At 50.3% G+C, this 16,949-nt stretch overlaps 1 protein-coding gene across 3 annotated transcripts in view; it reads left to right on the forward strand.

Moving 5' to 3' along the window:
• Positions 1 to 15,696, forward strand: part of LOC149351143 (uncharacterized) — a 56,538-nt gene extending 40,842 nt beyond the window's left edge. Inside the window, exons 2-3 of one of the 3 annotated variants that reach the window (XM_089580418.1) lie at positions 1,585 to 1,812; positions 13,454 to 15,696. In XM_089580418.1, the coding sequence (XP_089436544.1) occupies positions 13,473 to 14,273 (801 nt within the window). In that variant the 5' untranslated portion in view covers positions 1,585 to 1,812; positions 13,454 to 13,472 and the 3' untranslated portion in view covers positions 14,274 to 15,696. Of the gene's footprint in view, positions 1 to 1,518; positions 1,813 to 13,404 lie in introns of those variants that run through there. The other 2 variants (XM_089580419.1, XM_089580420.1) reach the window with 2 other exon arrangements.
• Positions 15,697 to 16,949: the final 1,253 nt, after the last annotated feature.

Raw genomic sequence — 16,949 nt, forward strand, 5'->3', positions numbered from 1 at the left:
GTGACACTTGCTGCTGATGGCCGGTGCGGAGGGAGATGCGTGGTGGTGGTGCGCAGATGTAGGGTTCCTGTCGTAGCTCAGAGTAAAAAAACTTGTGAAACAAACATAAACTAGCAATGCAGCGGCGATGAGCAAGGGTAGGTAGGCTGGACTGTGATTTGAGGGATGATATGCTGATATCAAAAGAATACGATGAATGAATGAATCTAGTTGCTCGGTTTTGAACTGCTTCAATTGAATTACAGAGATATGCTTGCTTTGGAGACCAGATGGGAGATGCGTATTCTAATTTTGATCTGACTAATGATTTGTATGCGAGGAGCTTGACATGCTGAGGTGCAGAGCGTAGGTTGGCTACCGTCAAATTCACCAGCTCGTTGCGATGCGAACAACTTTCTTCAAGCGCCAGGAACAATAGCGTAATTTCGGTTTTCTACTAATCGCATAAGGACACACCATGCCCGAAAATTTCATCAATATCTGTGCAGTGTTTCAAAAGGTGAACCTTCAGCTCCACATCGCCTCCCTCCCATTTACGTGGTCCCGTCTCCTGCATTTAAGTCGATGGCTTTTTCGCACTAAGTCTCGTCTTGGGGTAAAGCACGCTTTACAAGATAAACAAAGGTGGCGGCGTAAAGTGTTTAAATCCTGCGAATTTCTGCTGCGGTGAGCCGAAGTTGGGAAAAGAGAGATAAAGGCCAGTTATTCTGTGACAAGATTCAGGCGTGCACTGAACTTCACGCACTTGAATTTCCCCAGTTAGATCCAGATTAAAAGCTTCCCACAACATCTATTGACGGACCTTCTGATTTAGCGACATGATTTTTTTTTTAACGCGTTGTGAATACATGTGTTGGTAACGTTGAGGAAACTGTGAGAGAAAAAAAATTACACGCTTAAAAAAGCGTGAGGACTTAACTTGTAGCAGGTTGCCGGTAAAGCAAACAGTAATGTAAAGCGAGTTAGCAAAATGCAACCGCTTGCCCGAGCTTCCTACTTGACAAACGGGGAATGCCGAAGCAGTAGCGTTCTTTTATCAAAATGAAGGGAATAAAACGTCAAAGAGTTGGGTGCTAGGCGCAATGCGCAATGACACAGTACTGTACGACGTAAAGTGAATAACAGTTTGCACGGCGTAGCGCAAGTGCCCACAGGTGGCCACTTGTGCCACCGTACTAAAATGCCATGCGAAATCGTGTCCTAGAAGAAATCATTTCCCAGAATTTCGCCCAAATCTGCATTAAAGAAGAGCTCGTTACTCAGGGCAGGGAACAGTAGGACGCATGCGAACAGCAAATGCTAAGTGAAGAAAAGCATTTTTTGACCGCCTTGAGGGTGCCAGGTGGGGCTGAGGCACCAAAGGCGAACAGTCAGAAAGTGACCTCTCGCCAGCCGCGCCGCTGACACCGCGGAGCGCGGAATCAGCCGGTTTTGGCCCGGCAGCGGTGCAGCACGCGACGGTGCGAGCGCCCCCTGCGCGGCCGAGATCGCGCTCCGAGGCAGCGCGTTGGCCGAGGAGTGCGCGGCCACGCCTTGGCGTCGCAGCACACGCACGCACACCGCGTGCTGGCCATCGATCCGCAGGCCGGTGATGGCGACGGAGCGTTCCGGATCGCCCAGCGTCGAGGCCAGCTGCGGGACGTCGCCGCGAGCCAGCGTCGAGAGCCACGCCATCGCGCCGCAAACCCGGGCGCCGCGCGGGGGACGATGAGAGGAGCTGCGCCGCCGGCGGGCCGGGCGGAAGCAGGCGGTGGCGGCAGGCCACCGCTCGAGCGCTGATCGCCGCCCCAACCATCGACAGAGAGCTCCGAGGTGAGGCCGGTGCGCTTTGTTCTGCGACTCGCATTGGCGGCCGAGCAGGGTTTGAGTGGCGGAGGCCGAAGCTGACCGCCTCCCTATCTCCCCTCGCTGTACGTGCACCCAAAGGAGCTATCCCGAAGGGAGGAAGTGATGCGCGTACACCCATTCACCTGAGTGTATGTGTCTGCGCGCACGTTGCACAACCTTCCATTCACTTCCTGGATCTCGTGGGTTTGCCCTCTGCGCCCGGCAAAACAAAAGGAGCCTTCCGTTCGCGTGCACAGCAGCCTCCGCAGGCTACGCTCATTCGTCTTTTTTTCCCGGAGATCCCATCACCGCTACGTCACTCTCGAGAGAAGCGGAAGAGGTAGTGTGCGTAAGCATTAGGCCTAAACGCCCACTGACGTCGTAAATAGGTGCACTCGGAAGAGAAATGAAACACCCGCCGCTGGCGGGCAGAAGGAGGGCGGCGGACGAGGGATCCGGCATCTCGCGGACCAGCGCTGCTCGGCGACAGGGAAGGAGGCGCAGAAACGGGTCAAGCGAACGGCGGAGGGGAGGAGCTAACGACGACAACGCGCGAGGGGAGGCGGAAAGTGGCACAAAAGAGGCGCAGCGGAAATCTGGACCGGGGGAATCAAGATTGCGGCTGACATGTTGAATCGTTAACGGCCTCGTCTGAGCGGGTTACGAATTACCCGGACAACGTAGGCTTTTTGCGACAGCTTCAGAGCGCTGCCAGGCGCGCCGCGGCGGGCCACCCGTGTGAAAAGCCTGAATCAGCCGCATTCGCCTTTGGCGACCTGTTCGCGCACCTGTGGCGATTAATTAGGCCGCGCCGCTCCGCGCGTCTTTTCTTCATTTCCCTTGTATGTTGTTTTATTTAAGGGCTGCTCTCGTGCGGCAAACAGACTCGAGCTAAGGGCGACGGCAAAGCGTGCGAATGTCTAATTAAGAGGCGCGTCCGTCTAAGACCAGGAGCCGACTTCATTTATGCGTGCGCGGCGTTGCGTCAAGCTAGCTTAGCTCGCAGCGTGATCAAGTCGTGTGCTTAGATAGACAACTCACATTTAACGTTTGCACCATGCAAAGTCATTTCTAGTTACAAGCATTAACAAGCACACAATTATTCAGAACTGCGTCGCTGGAGAGATATTTGCGATTCCTACACTGACTAAAGACACCTTTGTCTCTACCGCTTTTTTTTTTTTACATCAAGTGATGCTCTCACTGAAAGACGCTAACCGTAAGTAACTGTAAGCGATAATAGACTCTATCTAGTTGCTAGACTGAACACACTAGCGTACAGACTTGCCCTACAAGCTACAAGCAACCTCCGGATAGCACTCTCGAAACACCCCCGATTCTCAACAGGCCTCTAAGTGGAACCCTACTGGCTGTCTTAAACGAATCGATGTCTTAAAAGAACATGACCACTGATATAGATTGTAACTTTCGACACTGCAACTTCGAACTTCATTTGAATTCTTCGGATGCAAGTACTTCTGAGAACCTGCAGGAGAGAAAGAAAAAGCTTACTGAGGCAGTTGGTTGCTGTTCTGGCAGAGCGTGAGGTTCCACAAAAGGAAAAGATGGGCACAGCGCATGTGAGGCGTCTAGTTTCTTAAATCGCTGTTTAGACAGGATCCGTTCGTGAGATATACTGAACACGCGAGTGTCAACACAGCGGACGGCGTGCACCAACCACGGCAGAACAAAACACGCCAGTCTCTAGCTTTCAAGACACTTCTTGCAGTAATTGTAGCTTTATTACAGTCGTAGAAGCGCCTCCTCACTCAGGGAGTTTTATCTGGACGTCGAATAATTTAAAACACGCACTTCTGCCAGCGTGGCCGTCAACTCGGGGCAGCTGACTGTGAGCCCGTTTTCAATTATTGCGTAAGCTTTAAACTTTTCTTGTGAAGACAATAAGGCTATTTTCGAAGTCCTCATTGAACTTGCACTTTCTTGCTCTAGTTTCTGTCAAAAATTCATGGCTTCTTTGACCGAGCTGGGGCTGAGCTGTGTGCCCCTGCATTACTCGAGCGCTCGGTGGAGTTTTAGGGGCCAGAGCCGAGGGTCGCAAAACTCTTCTCACGTAAGTGCGGTTCGTGACAGACCTCGTTGGTCACAATGATTGGGCCATCGCCTCAATGGCCGTCATGACTGGCCAACGCTGTGACGTTCGAGAAGATTTGTGAGGGCGGCCCCAATTTGCTGAGTGGTTCTGCATCATGGCATGCACTCTTGCGGTCGTTCTCTATGTAGCTAAAAACCATTCAGATGAAGCCCTGCGAGGAAGCTGCTAAAATCCGTAGGAAGCCCGCGAGCATGATGAGTAATCGGAGCAATGCCAAATTAAGGGGGAAAAAAATGAAAGAAAAGAAAAATAAGTCGATGGAACTCGCTCAAATTTCCGTTCAAATCAGTACTACCATGGCGTCATTGATGAGATGTGCACAAACCAGAAATAGGCGTCTATTGTGAAAGTTTTCCGCTGAAATTATTCAAACTTGACGCTGGGTGTGTTAAAAAAACTCACAGGGACGTCTAATTACTTTATGTGTTGGCAATGCGATAGCCTTAGAAGCGGATGATGTCTTTGCCGGAAGCGACGTAACTTTTGTTTTGATGACGTCACTTCCCTCCAGCCAATGGGCGAATTTTATGATTAACGAGACATTTTTTTTTTTTCCGGAAGAGGCTTTGAATGTTATCGCATTTAAATTCGGAAGTAACGGTGCGAATACCTAGATACGTTAAATAGCGAGGAAGGATAAGCAAAGGAAGGACAAGTAGCGGTGGACACGGGCGTGGATAGAGGGACAGCGAAAGGTGTTTTGTGCTGACACGGCTATTACATGGAGCACTCCAGTGAGAACGCCGCTAGAACTTCGCATGTTGTTGAGCGGTGGTAGACGGGGAACTCGATATACCTTCGTTTCCTATCCGGACATTGTGAGCGACCAACGCCGACCGGACGCAAACAAGGTACAATAACAGTGTCTATTATGGCTCTCCACGCTTGTTACAACGAAAGTCTGTTTTAGCACAGCCCCGAAGTACTCTAACATGCGGGGCACTGTGCCGTATGACGCTCGGAGGTCTTTGGCGGAAACAGAAACCAGAAAATTATCATCATTAGGTCAAAGACGCCCAGAAGGTTTTTACGAATTCATTGAAACAGACCGCCCATTATTTTTGTTTTTTACTGTTCACAGACTGCTTGATTAGAAGTAGTTTAAACTATTTAAGCATTCGGAATGCAGTATTACAAATAAAAAAAAAACTTTAGGGGAATTAAAGTATAAAAAATCAACCTGGGTGAAAAACCAGGGCTCCGTTCTGTGTTCTGGGACACAGAACACAGGCAGCGGTACCGGTAGGAAGTTGATGCTGGCAATTGTGATGGGGCCGCTGGCTTCGCATACGACGAGCTTTTCTTTCTGCTAGTAGCCTTAGGATAATCTAAGTAGCCCAAGTAGCCGAACCGCTGGATAAAAGTGCGATATGTGAGCTTTCAGACGGCGGTCGCTATGAAAGAAACGAGCCTCACCTCGCGACCATGCACATCGCAGCCGCAGCGCGCGCTGAAGTTTCAGTGTAACGTCAAGCCGTCTGACACCATTGACGAACGTTCTGTTATCAAGCTGGCCATCCCTCTCGAGGGCGGCAATTTCATAGCACCGGGACGGAACTACACTGTTATAGTCACGCGATGAGTTGAGAAGGCAAATCAGGAGCCAGATTCGCGAAGGTTCGTCTGCGTACAAATGCTGCTGAACTGGCCGATGCACGAGCGCTGGCCAATTGGGGGAACGAGCAAGACGATGGCTAGTCGTCGTATAGCTATAGGAGGGAATTCGCCGCCGTCCAATGACAAACTTCACTTGAGTAAAAGATTTTATGAACAGGGCCACACAATTTTGAGGAGAAGGGGGATGAGGACGTTTCTTTTGGTGAGGAAAAATGGTGGCAAATATAAACAGTGTTTATCTCTGGCCGCCAGCACATAGCGTCCTCACTGACCGCGCATAGGTGATTGTGGGAGGCAGTCCGCACTGGTGATAATGCTGAGAATTAAATCATGATGCCATCAGCGATACCGTTCGCGTTTTTACTGCGGCAATGTAACAAACGAAAAATATTTCTAAGCGGATATCGAGCACATATTTGCTCGCTCTCTCAGGTGCTAGTTAGTCATCATCTAGCCTAAATTAGGGATTCGCGGACGCGAAGGTCGTGTCGCAAAGACGACGGTACGTAAAACGTGATTTGAATGCACGAAAATCCTGTATTTCTGTATTTTCTTATCTGCACCGACTAAGATGACGTGTCTCCAGTAATGGGAATCAAGGCTGGAACTGAGGTAGCTTCTGCAAGGTTACTGCAAGCTTCCACGATGGTCAGGAGACACTCCTAGGATAGGCTAAAGACGTGGTGTTGCGTGTGAGAGGAGAAGTATTCGTACAGCAAGACACGATGTTTATATGAGGTTGGCTCGCTACCACCCATCGTTGATGTTTTTTGTTTTTTTTTTCACGTGAATGTCTCTTGAACACGGATGGCATCAGGCCTTGAAGTTGATGCAGCAGGAGTTTATCAACATAAACTTCTGTCTACTTGTCTCCGCGGTCACTTCGTACCCTTCTCTCAGCATAGAGGCGAAATAGAGAGATGATTGGCGTATTGTTGAGCAGGAAGAAAAAAATGGCTGATACGTTGTGCGTGACTCTACGCATCTCAGGTACCTGGAAAGGTCTGGGCATAGTGGCGGAAGAAGACTGGTCACTATCGTATATTGATATGGCAACCGGCCGACAACGGTGGTATTGACGAGCGACAAAAATGCTTTTGGGTTGCGACTCAAACATAAAGTGCGCGAATTCCTTGTTTAAGCGTATTCGGCGTTCCCTGCGACTACATTCTGACGGTCATAGAGACCATGGTTAAGACGCAGCTGATTAATAAGCCGGCAATCGTGCAGATGCGCGCATTTTAGCCGCATCTTGTGAAGAAGTCGTGCCGCAAATGTGTGCGACGAGTTGGAGTGCGTGTGGCTTCGGCGAGGCGAGGCATGGCTGCGGTGAGTCTTTACAGCTGTTTGATATAACGTGCGTATCTCAAGCGCTTGCGTAATATACAGTCCACGGAACACTTCATGCACATGTATTGTGCATGAAGTTTTGCCCTTGCTTTGCGGCTTCTCAGTTCCAGTCTGTTCCCATGGTCCAGATGGGAAACCGCAAAATAAAATTCGCCGCAAAAGGCAGTGCTTTCACAGCGGTACAAATGATTGCTTTCGCAGTGAATGCCGATAAATGCCTAAATAAAATTAGGCGTGCAAATGAATATTAGACAATGCCCTTATTTTATTCAGAAGCGCGTAAGGTGGAGCTACAGAGACCAAGTGGCGGTAAAGAAACACCTAGGGCCTCCGACCGCACTGCCCACGCTATCGCTGCCAAGCGTACGCTGTAGCAGCGCTATCAGAACATGAAATCGTCGCGTGGTTCATATCGGAGGCAGTGTTCTGAACGCGCCGCTGGTTAATGAAAGCTATTGAGCCTAACATCTATGCTGGCCTGTTCGCACAGCGTATGGCCTGTGACGAGAGCACGCTGGGCGTTTAATTCCCATGAAGCGTTCCATGTTTGGGTCCACTGCCAGAGACGAGTTTTTCTGTGCTTTTCTGACTTATCAAGAGAGATAATAAGCGCATTGTCGGCGGAGCGGTTTATGATTTGTTTCGAAGCCTTCTCATTTTCCTCGTGGAACCAGCTCACACGACACTGGACCAAAGTATTCACAAGTGCATAGTGTGGCTCACTGCTAACTTAAGACTGAAAGGAAATGCCTTTGCCGTGCTGTCGATGTGGGTGATGTTGATACTGTGGGTCTCTTCTCCTAATTTCCTGGCAGCTAATTTGGTGCACGTCGCTAAAAAGGGCAAAAGATGAAAGAAAGAAGAAAGAAAAACTACAAACCCTGATTGTTGTGTGCTAGACAAAAGGGCGCCATGTTTTTGGGTCTTTTCGTTAATTTTTCTGTCATCAGCTCAGTCACAGCGTGCAGCCTTGAACTGAAAAAAAAAAAAAGCTAGCAAAAGCGTTTTTACGTCAAGAGCACGTGGCTTCGTCCTTGCTCGCACAGCGACGACGAGAAAGGCGGGTCGCGTCGCACCGGGTACAATGGATTCTGCTTGACGTCAGGGCTGTTCGTATAGGTGACGAGGCACGGGAATCCGCTGAGGGCCTACCGCACATACCGGAGCCGCCGTATGGCAAGCAAAGAAACGAAGCGGGGGTGTGGCAGCGCGCCACTCCACCGGGGCCCCGAGCGGTGATGGGCGCAGGTCACGCTAGGTGCTGCTGCGCAGCAGAGGGCACCTCCACGGCCACCTGGACCCTCGCACGGTCCCGTCCGTCCGCCGTCACGACTACAAAGACGGCAGGTTCGCGCCGCCCTTGCCACATGCGTAGATCCTCTGCGCGGCCTGGGCACGGAACTCGAAGGAGTTAGGGGCGATTTCAGAGGCAAACATGCGCACCTCCGATGGCCATTACGAGCTCAGTGAATCGCTTATGGCTCGTCATTTGCGTGGGCACTGCACTTCATCCCGTTTCGTGCGCGCTATAGGCGGACGGAAATTGAGAGTGCAGCAAAGCGGCTGCGAACGCATCATCGTCGCCGTTACGTAAATGCTTCGAACTCGGGTGGCAGCATAGCTTTGGCGCACTTGACGCACTCTTTTAAGAATCGAGCTCCGCGCGGGGATGGCATTATCGACGGAGGGAGAAATTCACTGCTTTCTCTGAACTTCGGCAGTTGGAACTCCAGTATAGCTCAAAGTCGCTGCTGCGGTAATCACTCTTATACTTCGCGGTTAAAAAGCTTTATTCTCAAACGTTGAATAATTAGTGAAATGAGCGAGGCAACGCTGGCAGTGCGAAAATAGCCACAAGCCCATGCGTTGTTCTCGTTTATTTTTTTGCTTGTACGTGTACGTGACGTCAAGGGGGCAAAAACAAAAAAAAAGAAAAAGGTATTAAACGAAAGCACAATCAAGCAAAAAAAAAAGTTACGTGCAGGGCAGAGTGAAAGGGCTGATGAGTGGCAGGATGGTGCACAAGTCCACCAGAGACACTTCAAGTTTGAACAAAGAAACACGAGCGGATCGCTCCATCTCCAGATATTTTTCTTCCTTCGACTCACGCTGTCAGGGCCAAGTGGCAACCTACGGAGTTCCCGCGCCTCCAAAGGAGGGAAAGGACAGTGTATAGCAAATTTCGTCAGCGCCGGAGGGGCGTGGTTCTCGTACCCACCGCTCCAATCTGGCTCCACAGCCATTTGACCTTGCGCCCCTGTGTGCATTATTTATGGCTCGAAAGAAGCCTGTCGCGGAGCCCTCTCAAGGTTAAAAAGAAAAGTAGGGTGACGGTTTGCGTGCAGAGATCCGTGCTTTCTTGTTGCAGAGGGCGTCAATTATCGCTTGCTGCATGTATTAGCACGCCAAAATGTAATGATGAAACAGTCACACAACTCGAAGAGGTGGTACTTGCCAATTTATAATTTCTTTACGCTACGTAATATTCCTCACGCACACCTCGGATAAATTCAGTGAGGAATTTAAGCCTGGTAGCAACATAACATAGTGGGCGAGTTGGTATTGCATCTTTAAGGAACGAAACAGCGCAACTAAAACGAAGGACCAAGAAAAAGAGAGACACGAACACGCGCTGACTTACAACTGACTGTTTTAATCGGAAAACCACATATAAATAATCTCTAATCTCGATAGCCTTGTCTAAGCGCGAGATATATCTGTTGGAAAAGCGTGCGAGCCTGTAGGTGCTTACCTTTCGCCAATGGTTTTTCCTTTTTTTCTATGTTAGTAGTTTGCGATGACGACGTGAGGCTGTGACGCAGCGATTAGAGATTATTTATATGTGGTTTTCCGATTAAAACAGTCAGTTGTAAGTCAGCGCGTGTTCGTGTCTCTCTTTTTCTTGGTCCTTCGTTTTAGTTGCGCTGTTTCGTTGTGTGCAGGGTTTCATTATAGGACAGAAATCATTTCAGTCAAGATTGAAAAGTTGGGTGAATGAAAATTCTCGAGACGTGCAATGGACACTGCTGCCATGACCTCCAACTCGATTACGTACACTGCCTTGCGCGGCAAAAACACAATTGTTGCTTCTTTTTTTTTTGTCTACAATTGCTGGTTGTGTATTTCATTTTTCGCGAATTATGAAAAAGCGCTTTTTTTTTTTCAGTAACAACTCACATAGAGTGTGAGTAGCACAAGGTGAACAAGGGAGGGGAAAGCCTCAGGGTTCTCGCGAACGTTCCGACAAGAGAGCTTGTCTTCGTCAAAGCGTTCATCAGTGACGGGGTTTAAATGGGGCCTTCACTTCGAGGCGCGGTTTAAAGAGCGTGAGTGCAACTCTGCATCACGGGAAGGGCCACGTTGCGGCGCTAGCCATTTTTTTTTTTACATACGCAGATTAGAGCACTACTGCGAGTTTTTAAGCACGCCTGGCCATCTATAGGCGGCTGCTTCAAACACCTTCACAGATGGGTAAAGCAGTTCTTGAGACCTGAGAATCTAGAAAATTGAGGCCTGGGAAATTGAGAATAAGTGGATATAAAAATGCGATGAATACATTTCTCAAACTAAAGCTTCGTTCATTTTCCTGCGAAGTCGAGGCAGTACGCTGGCGCCAAACAGAGGAGCATTCGTGCATATTTCCGACAAACTATTCCCGAGTTTGATTAAGCAAACCCTATATACTGAATCACCGGAGGACACTGAGTGGCTCTCAGGTGAATTTTGGTTTACTGAGTAGTGCCATAACCTGTCACTGACTTTTAATCCTTTGTAAGGCGTGCTGCATTGCAAATGATTACGAACTCCTTCTTTACCATGATGATGATAAAATTCAAATTGCTCTTGACAGAATATTTATTGCAGCATTTTGAAAACCTCCCGAGACGCCACCACATCAGCACCATGAAACCAGTAGCGAAGCGGCTGACAATGGAAGCGATATTCCTAGTATGGATAGCGTTACTATCTTCATGAGAAAAATAAAAGCGCACTCAAAAACCACAAGCCTGATATTGCTTGTAAAAAAAATATAAGTGAATTTACAATTTTATTCAGTTCAGTTGGGACTAGAAATAAATCAGAGAGCTGTTGAAAGATTAGCGCTAGGTGCGCACGGCTAATACGCATACGGGGCAGCACAGAAGGACATAAGCTCAGCATCCTTCGAAGCACGGGGAACATCAGAGTAAAATACTCTATGTAGAGCGCCTGAGGAAACTGGACGATAACAGGCGAGAAGCTAGGGCTTTAAAAACTTGTACAAGAAGAGCGTTGACTCAGAGTGGCGGAAAATGACCAAGAAACTTACAGAAATAAAGAGCCTTAAACGACAGGTAAAAAACGCAGAAGTTAAGGACTGAACTAATTCAATTTGAAAGAAGCTAGAACTACACAGAAAATGGAAAAGTCAAATGAAGAAAGAGATTCTTCTATGATAACTCAAGAGGCAGCGCCCTGCTCTCTGAAAGTAAATCATGGTGTCTTGAAACGCGAAGCTACAAAAATAAAACGGTAGAAACAATTGCACATCTTATACTACAATGTGGCGGTATCCATGCGGATCTCGATGCAGGCACAGTCACTCTCCCTGAGGCCCCAGGGTTTAGAGATGACAGAGGCCACGTGAATGAACCTGCGGTAGAAGTTAGCAAAAAAGTGATAGGGCTCTGACGTAGTTAAACCGAGTAGACGACCGAAAGCAAGGGGCCCTGAGGGTGCCAAGGTCGCCTTCAAGGTCACCATCTCGTTAGCTACAGCTGGCGCGACGCTCCTCCGAACTTACCTGAGTTTCCTCCCATTGGCTGCAGCTTGCGCGACGCTCCTCCGAACTAGTCCGAGTTTACCCGAGTTAATCCGAGGCTTCACACAAGATTTTTGGTTGCAACCGTGTTAAGTAGTGTTTTCGCACTAAAAACGATTGGAAGATAGATGGCTCAAAAGCATGGCGATGACGTAAGGTTATGAGTTTAGGAGTAGAAATTGTATTTAAAGAAAATGGCGAATTTACAGAAACAGAATTAAAGAAACAGAAGGGGGAAAAGAGGAGCATGGTTGCAATTGCCACCACCTAGTTTCAAAAGGGACGCTTCTATCTTCCATACATCCATCCAGAATGGTCGCGTCCGTTTGGTTCTTAGCCCCGACCTGGGCGTACAGAAACACAATATTTACACTTGAGTGGTGACGGCATATCCCAATTGGCGATCCAGAGCACGTTTTCTTGCTCCAAGAGGCGAAAAGCGCGCTTCAATGGGTGATATAGATTCAAATCCTTAGTTTTTATTGGCCGAGATGGAATTTGGTTGGATCGCTATAAGTTACTTCATGAAGAATGGAGACGAACGAGCACGGGCCTGCCGAATGACACCAAGTGGGCCTGTATCACAGCCACGCATACAGAAGAGAGAAAGCAGACAGCATAGAAAGAAAACGATTGAGAGGTAAGGCGCGCGTGGCAACCACCTAGTGCGCCGCAGCGACGACGACGGCTGGGTGGACGCCCTCTAACAGCCTATCAACTGGCCCTGCTAACGCGGTGGGCTCATTTAGAGCCTTCTTTCGATTGTTATGCACATCGCCTAACACGACGAATTTCACGGCTCTCGAACTTTGACAAGACGTACCAAAATCTCAGCAAGGTGCTTTCAGCGAATGGGTCGCAGATTGAACAATAGACAAATTCATCCTATCGGCAGTGCAAAGTTGTCGAGAAAAGGGGAGCACGTTCGTTCAAGAACTTCTGAGGTTTAGACTTGCTATACATACGTCACGATGAGACAAAAAATAGTCGCTTGCCGGAACTAAAGAGAACTGGATGGTACCGAAGGAAGTGATGGAAACGTCTCAGTGTTTCTCATCACTGCTCACAATCATTAGACGACGAAAGTTCCATACATATCATAATTTCATTCATTACAACCGTTGCATCTACCTAAACAGCACAGAAATTTCAAATGCAACCTTTATCGGAGAACGCGTTTGACGGCTGGGGGTAGTGAGGGAGAGGACGAGCTATACTTACGTTCACCACTATTAATGCCCGTTCATTCATCGCAGAAAACAGGATGCAAAAGGGCAGAGAGTGACGCCACTGTCAGCAGGAGCACCAATATTCCAGCGAATGAGCGGCGCAAAAATATCCACATGGACTTTGCACTACATTTACGCAGTTCCTGAAGAGGACGAAACTGACGCGTTCCTCGATCTAGTCTTGTCGTCTTTCCGTATAGCTCGCGATGCGCTTTAATAGACCACACAAGCGAAGGAAGTTTTGGCGGGATGGAAAGTATCCGCAGCTTTAGTTTACAAGTAGTGGTACCACAGACAACAAGGCAAGCTGAAGCCGCGGCCCTGTGCTTGTTCCGCAAAGGCTCCGAGCTTACGCTTGATGCCCTTAAGAGGAGTAAAACGGTGGCAGGAGACGGGAAATATTAAACATTTAAATGAAAATGCAGCCTAGAAATAACTCTGATTCGCTTGCGGACCTGCTTCGGCAGCGGGCTTGCTTCCGGGGTACCGACGACAAAGACGGCGCTGCATGCGCAGGGCGATGGCGCCCTGAGCGATGGACCTGAGGTTCCCCGCGGCCTCGTCGCCGCTGGGCGCGCCCCCGGCGGTGCTGCGCTCGCTGGAGCGGCGGCCCGGCGGCCCCCCGCCGGCAGCGGCCGAGCCGGCGGCCGACGAGTCTGAGGACCGGCGCAGCTCCCCGCAGATCGCGGCTAGCGGCTTCTGCTTCCTGGCCGCCGTGTGCTGCTCGGCCGGTGGCTTCTGGGCGTCGGCGGCCGCCACGCGGCTCCTGGGCGTCGTCTTCCTGGTGGTGGGCGCGGCGGCCGTGCTGGCCGCAATCCTCTTCGTGCCGGCCGGCCGCGACGGCAAGCTGCCCGTGCACAGGCGAGCGCTGCCGCTGCTGCTGGCGCTGGTGCTGTGGGCCGTGGCCGCCTGGATCATCTTCCTGGTGGCCCAGAGCAGCGTGCACGGCAAGGGCGTGCTGGCCGCCGTGGCTGCCTTCCTGCTGCTCTTCTCCCTCGTGCTGCTGCGCGTCGTGTGCCGCCGCTGCCGGCACCGGCGGCCGCTCAAGGACTCCGAGGATGCGGTGCAGCTCGAGGACTTCCACCACGTGAACACGCAGGTGCGAGACACGCTGCGCTTCGGCCAGCTGCGCACCGAGCCGGCCTTTGCAGCCGAAGGCCGCCCCCCCGTGGTGCCCACGGCGCCGCCGGAGACCCCGCCGCAGGCGTCGGCCAGCTTCTCCACGTTCGTGCGCGAGCCTCCCACGGCGCCCGCGGAGCCGCCGCCCTACGACGGCTTCCCGCCAGATGGCAGCCGCTGCCGGACCCCGCCGCCGCCCTACTCCACGCTCGTCTAGGGCGCGGACGCCAGGAAGAACGGACCTGCTTGCGCTCAGCGTGTGTTGTGCGTGACTGCCGCCGCAGGGCCCCGGAGGGCAGGGCGGCGGGAGGGGGATTCCCCCGAGTCGGCGCGCTCCACGGGGCAGTTCGCTTTTGTTTCGTACCTGCCGCGCGAACGCGGCCTTTCTGTATGGAACGCCGCGCTCATTTCTTCCCGACCGCTTCAAATAATGGTTCGACAGCTGATCGGAAACCTTTGAAATGGTTTAAATTTCATTACGCTGGCAACCAAACTTAAAAATGTACATCCGGCAGGCGCCTTGCGGAGGTGTAAAAAACGAAAATTTCGCTCGCGGGTATGAACTGACACGATATAGGTGCAGAGACTGAGGATAACCACTGCCCCTGGATTATCAGACACTGGCTCAATTCATTAATAGTCACACCAACATGAATTTGATTTCTTTCTTCGTCCTTCCGTTCCTTCTTTTGTGTGCGACAGTTACATCCTCTTCTTTTATTTTATTTTCCTACAGCCACCATTCTCATAACATGACTAGTGCTTTAATCTTCATCTCTCGTGCTTCCCCTTGTGAAAGTGTGTGTGTTCAGGACTTCGAATCATGCTTATTCTCGTTTCTATTCCTCGCCCCCTTTCCTTTCTTCCCCCATTTCTGTCCCCGTCCTCGACACCAATGGCCGTGCTCCGACTCCTCTTCCTGCACGCGTTGCCTCTCCGCATGGGAGGTTAATGTGCAGTGAAGCATCCTTCTCAGGGGTGGTCATGAAAAGAGATTACGGGGTGGGGGGAGGCCGCGTGGCACACCGGCCACAGAGTACCCTGCCACGCGAGACAGGATGAAGTCGCGCAGTGTGTCTGTAGAGGAGTGTAGCGAATAAAATGGGTTTAAATGGCATAAGGGCGCGCACGCGGTGAAATCACTGCTCCGTGGGAGAAATGATTAGTTGAGTGTGTAGAGGCCAGAACCTCAAGAGAGAGGAGACTCGGATCTTCGTCTCCAATAACGCACGACTGTGAATGTATCCACTGTCTACTCCCATTGTTACCACTCATCCCTTAATATACTTTCTTTTTTTATTTTTAGCGCCCTCCACATCGCAGGTCCTAACGTAGCAAGCTACAGTAATACTACTGGCGTCGGTGTACCTACCTCTCGGAAGCGAAGCGTCGTGAAAGGGCCCGGGAGGGAGGGCGAGGGCAGGGGAAGGAGGCGCGGGCTTCTGTGGCCATTCGTGGTAGTCGTCCCTACTTGTTTTATTGTTATCGGCTCACGGCCGGAAGCTCAGCCTTTCGTGACCTGTAGACTGCTTTCGTCATCCCAGGGATCTCAAAGCGCAACACTGAATTTTTGGTACGGACTGTAAACGTACAGATATTCCTCTCTACGCTGTACGAAGAACAATACAAGAAACAACGTTTCTTTTGTACTGGTGTTACTATGTGCATCACATGCATGCTGTTCATCGCCCACGCGTCAGAGCAGCCTGTGGTCGTGTCGCAAAAACCAACATGCGGATGCCACTGCAATTTTGTTTATTGACTCCGTCTGTTGCACATTCCTGTACTATAAATCATGCATATACACATAATTTCGCTTTATACTCTGCCATAGCAGCTAAGAAAAGGAAGCCTTCTTCGTGTGTCAGTTATCACCAATGGCAAATCAAATCATCAATACTCAAACTGAAAAGAGCGCACAAAAAGAAAGAAAAAAATTCACACGTTTCCGAAATGAGCTTGAATTCTTTCCCGCCTCCTCTTCGATCGTCTATCGTTTTCTGAAGTCCACGATATGCAACCGTGAGGCGTTGAGGCATCGAGCTCGCAGGCGGCGAGAGTGCTGTTTCCCGGTGACACTGATGCAGTCCACCGGTCTCTGAGTACTGCAAACAAGCACCAGTGGCGACACCGCGCGGACAAGGCACAGGACGGCGGTGCGCTTTACACGCCATTCTTGTTTTCTGCCCGCGCGTCTTGCTCCTTTTTCTGCGCTCGCCATTGCGTCCGAAGTGCAAACCGAAGCGACCTAATTCGCATTAGGTCTGACTGCTCAAATCGACCATCATTTTTATTATGCGACAGCCACGCGACGCCATTTAGAAATCGCCGACCCCAATCGAACGTGCAAAAACCCACATTAGGCGGAGAAGACGTTTGTGTGCACTCTAGACAGAGCTCCCGAAATGCATTCCTTACGACTTTCTATAAAAAGGTGAGCCTTCTGACCCTTTTGTGTGTTCATGCATATATGTGTCGGTGTTCGCATGCGTGTGGATGTGGGAACACGGAAGACAGTACCGTCCGCTGTTCCAGAAAACATGTGATGTCCCATCTATGAAAGTGCCACGCACGGGATGCACTACTGATGGTCTGTGAATTCTTTTTTTTTTCTTGGTGAGCTGGTTCTGTCCGGCTTCCCTGTCCTAACTTTCAGTTAAAGGCTCCAGGTAAGCCATTCCAAATGCACAAGCGATGGCCCTTTGAAGCCGGGGAATGCGGACCACAAAACGAAAGAAGAGGCAACGCTTTAGCTGAAGCATAAACAGCAGAAAAAAAAAGGCATGTGACAACTTTGTTGCACTCCACAAGGCTACGGTTCCAAACGCGCTTCAATCAACCTGATGCTACACGTCCGACGATATCCGAAGCTGCTCTCATCTGGAAAAGGAAT

Source organism: Amblyomma mixtum, chromosome 3, assembly GCF_055824585.1.
Source record: "Amblyomma mixtum isolate Tamu chromosome 3, ASM5582458v1, whole genome shotgun sequence".
NCBI classification, from domain to species: domain Eukaryota; kingdom Metazoa; phylum Arthropoda; class Arachnida; order Ixodida; family Ixodidae; genus Amblyomma; species Amblyomma mixtum.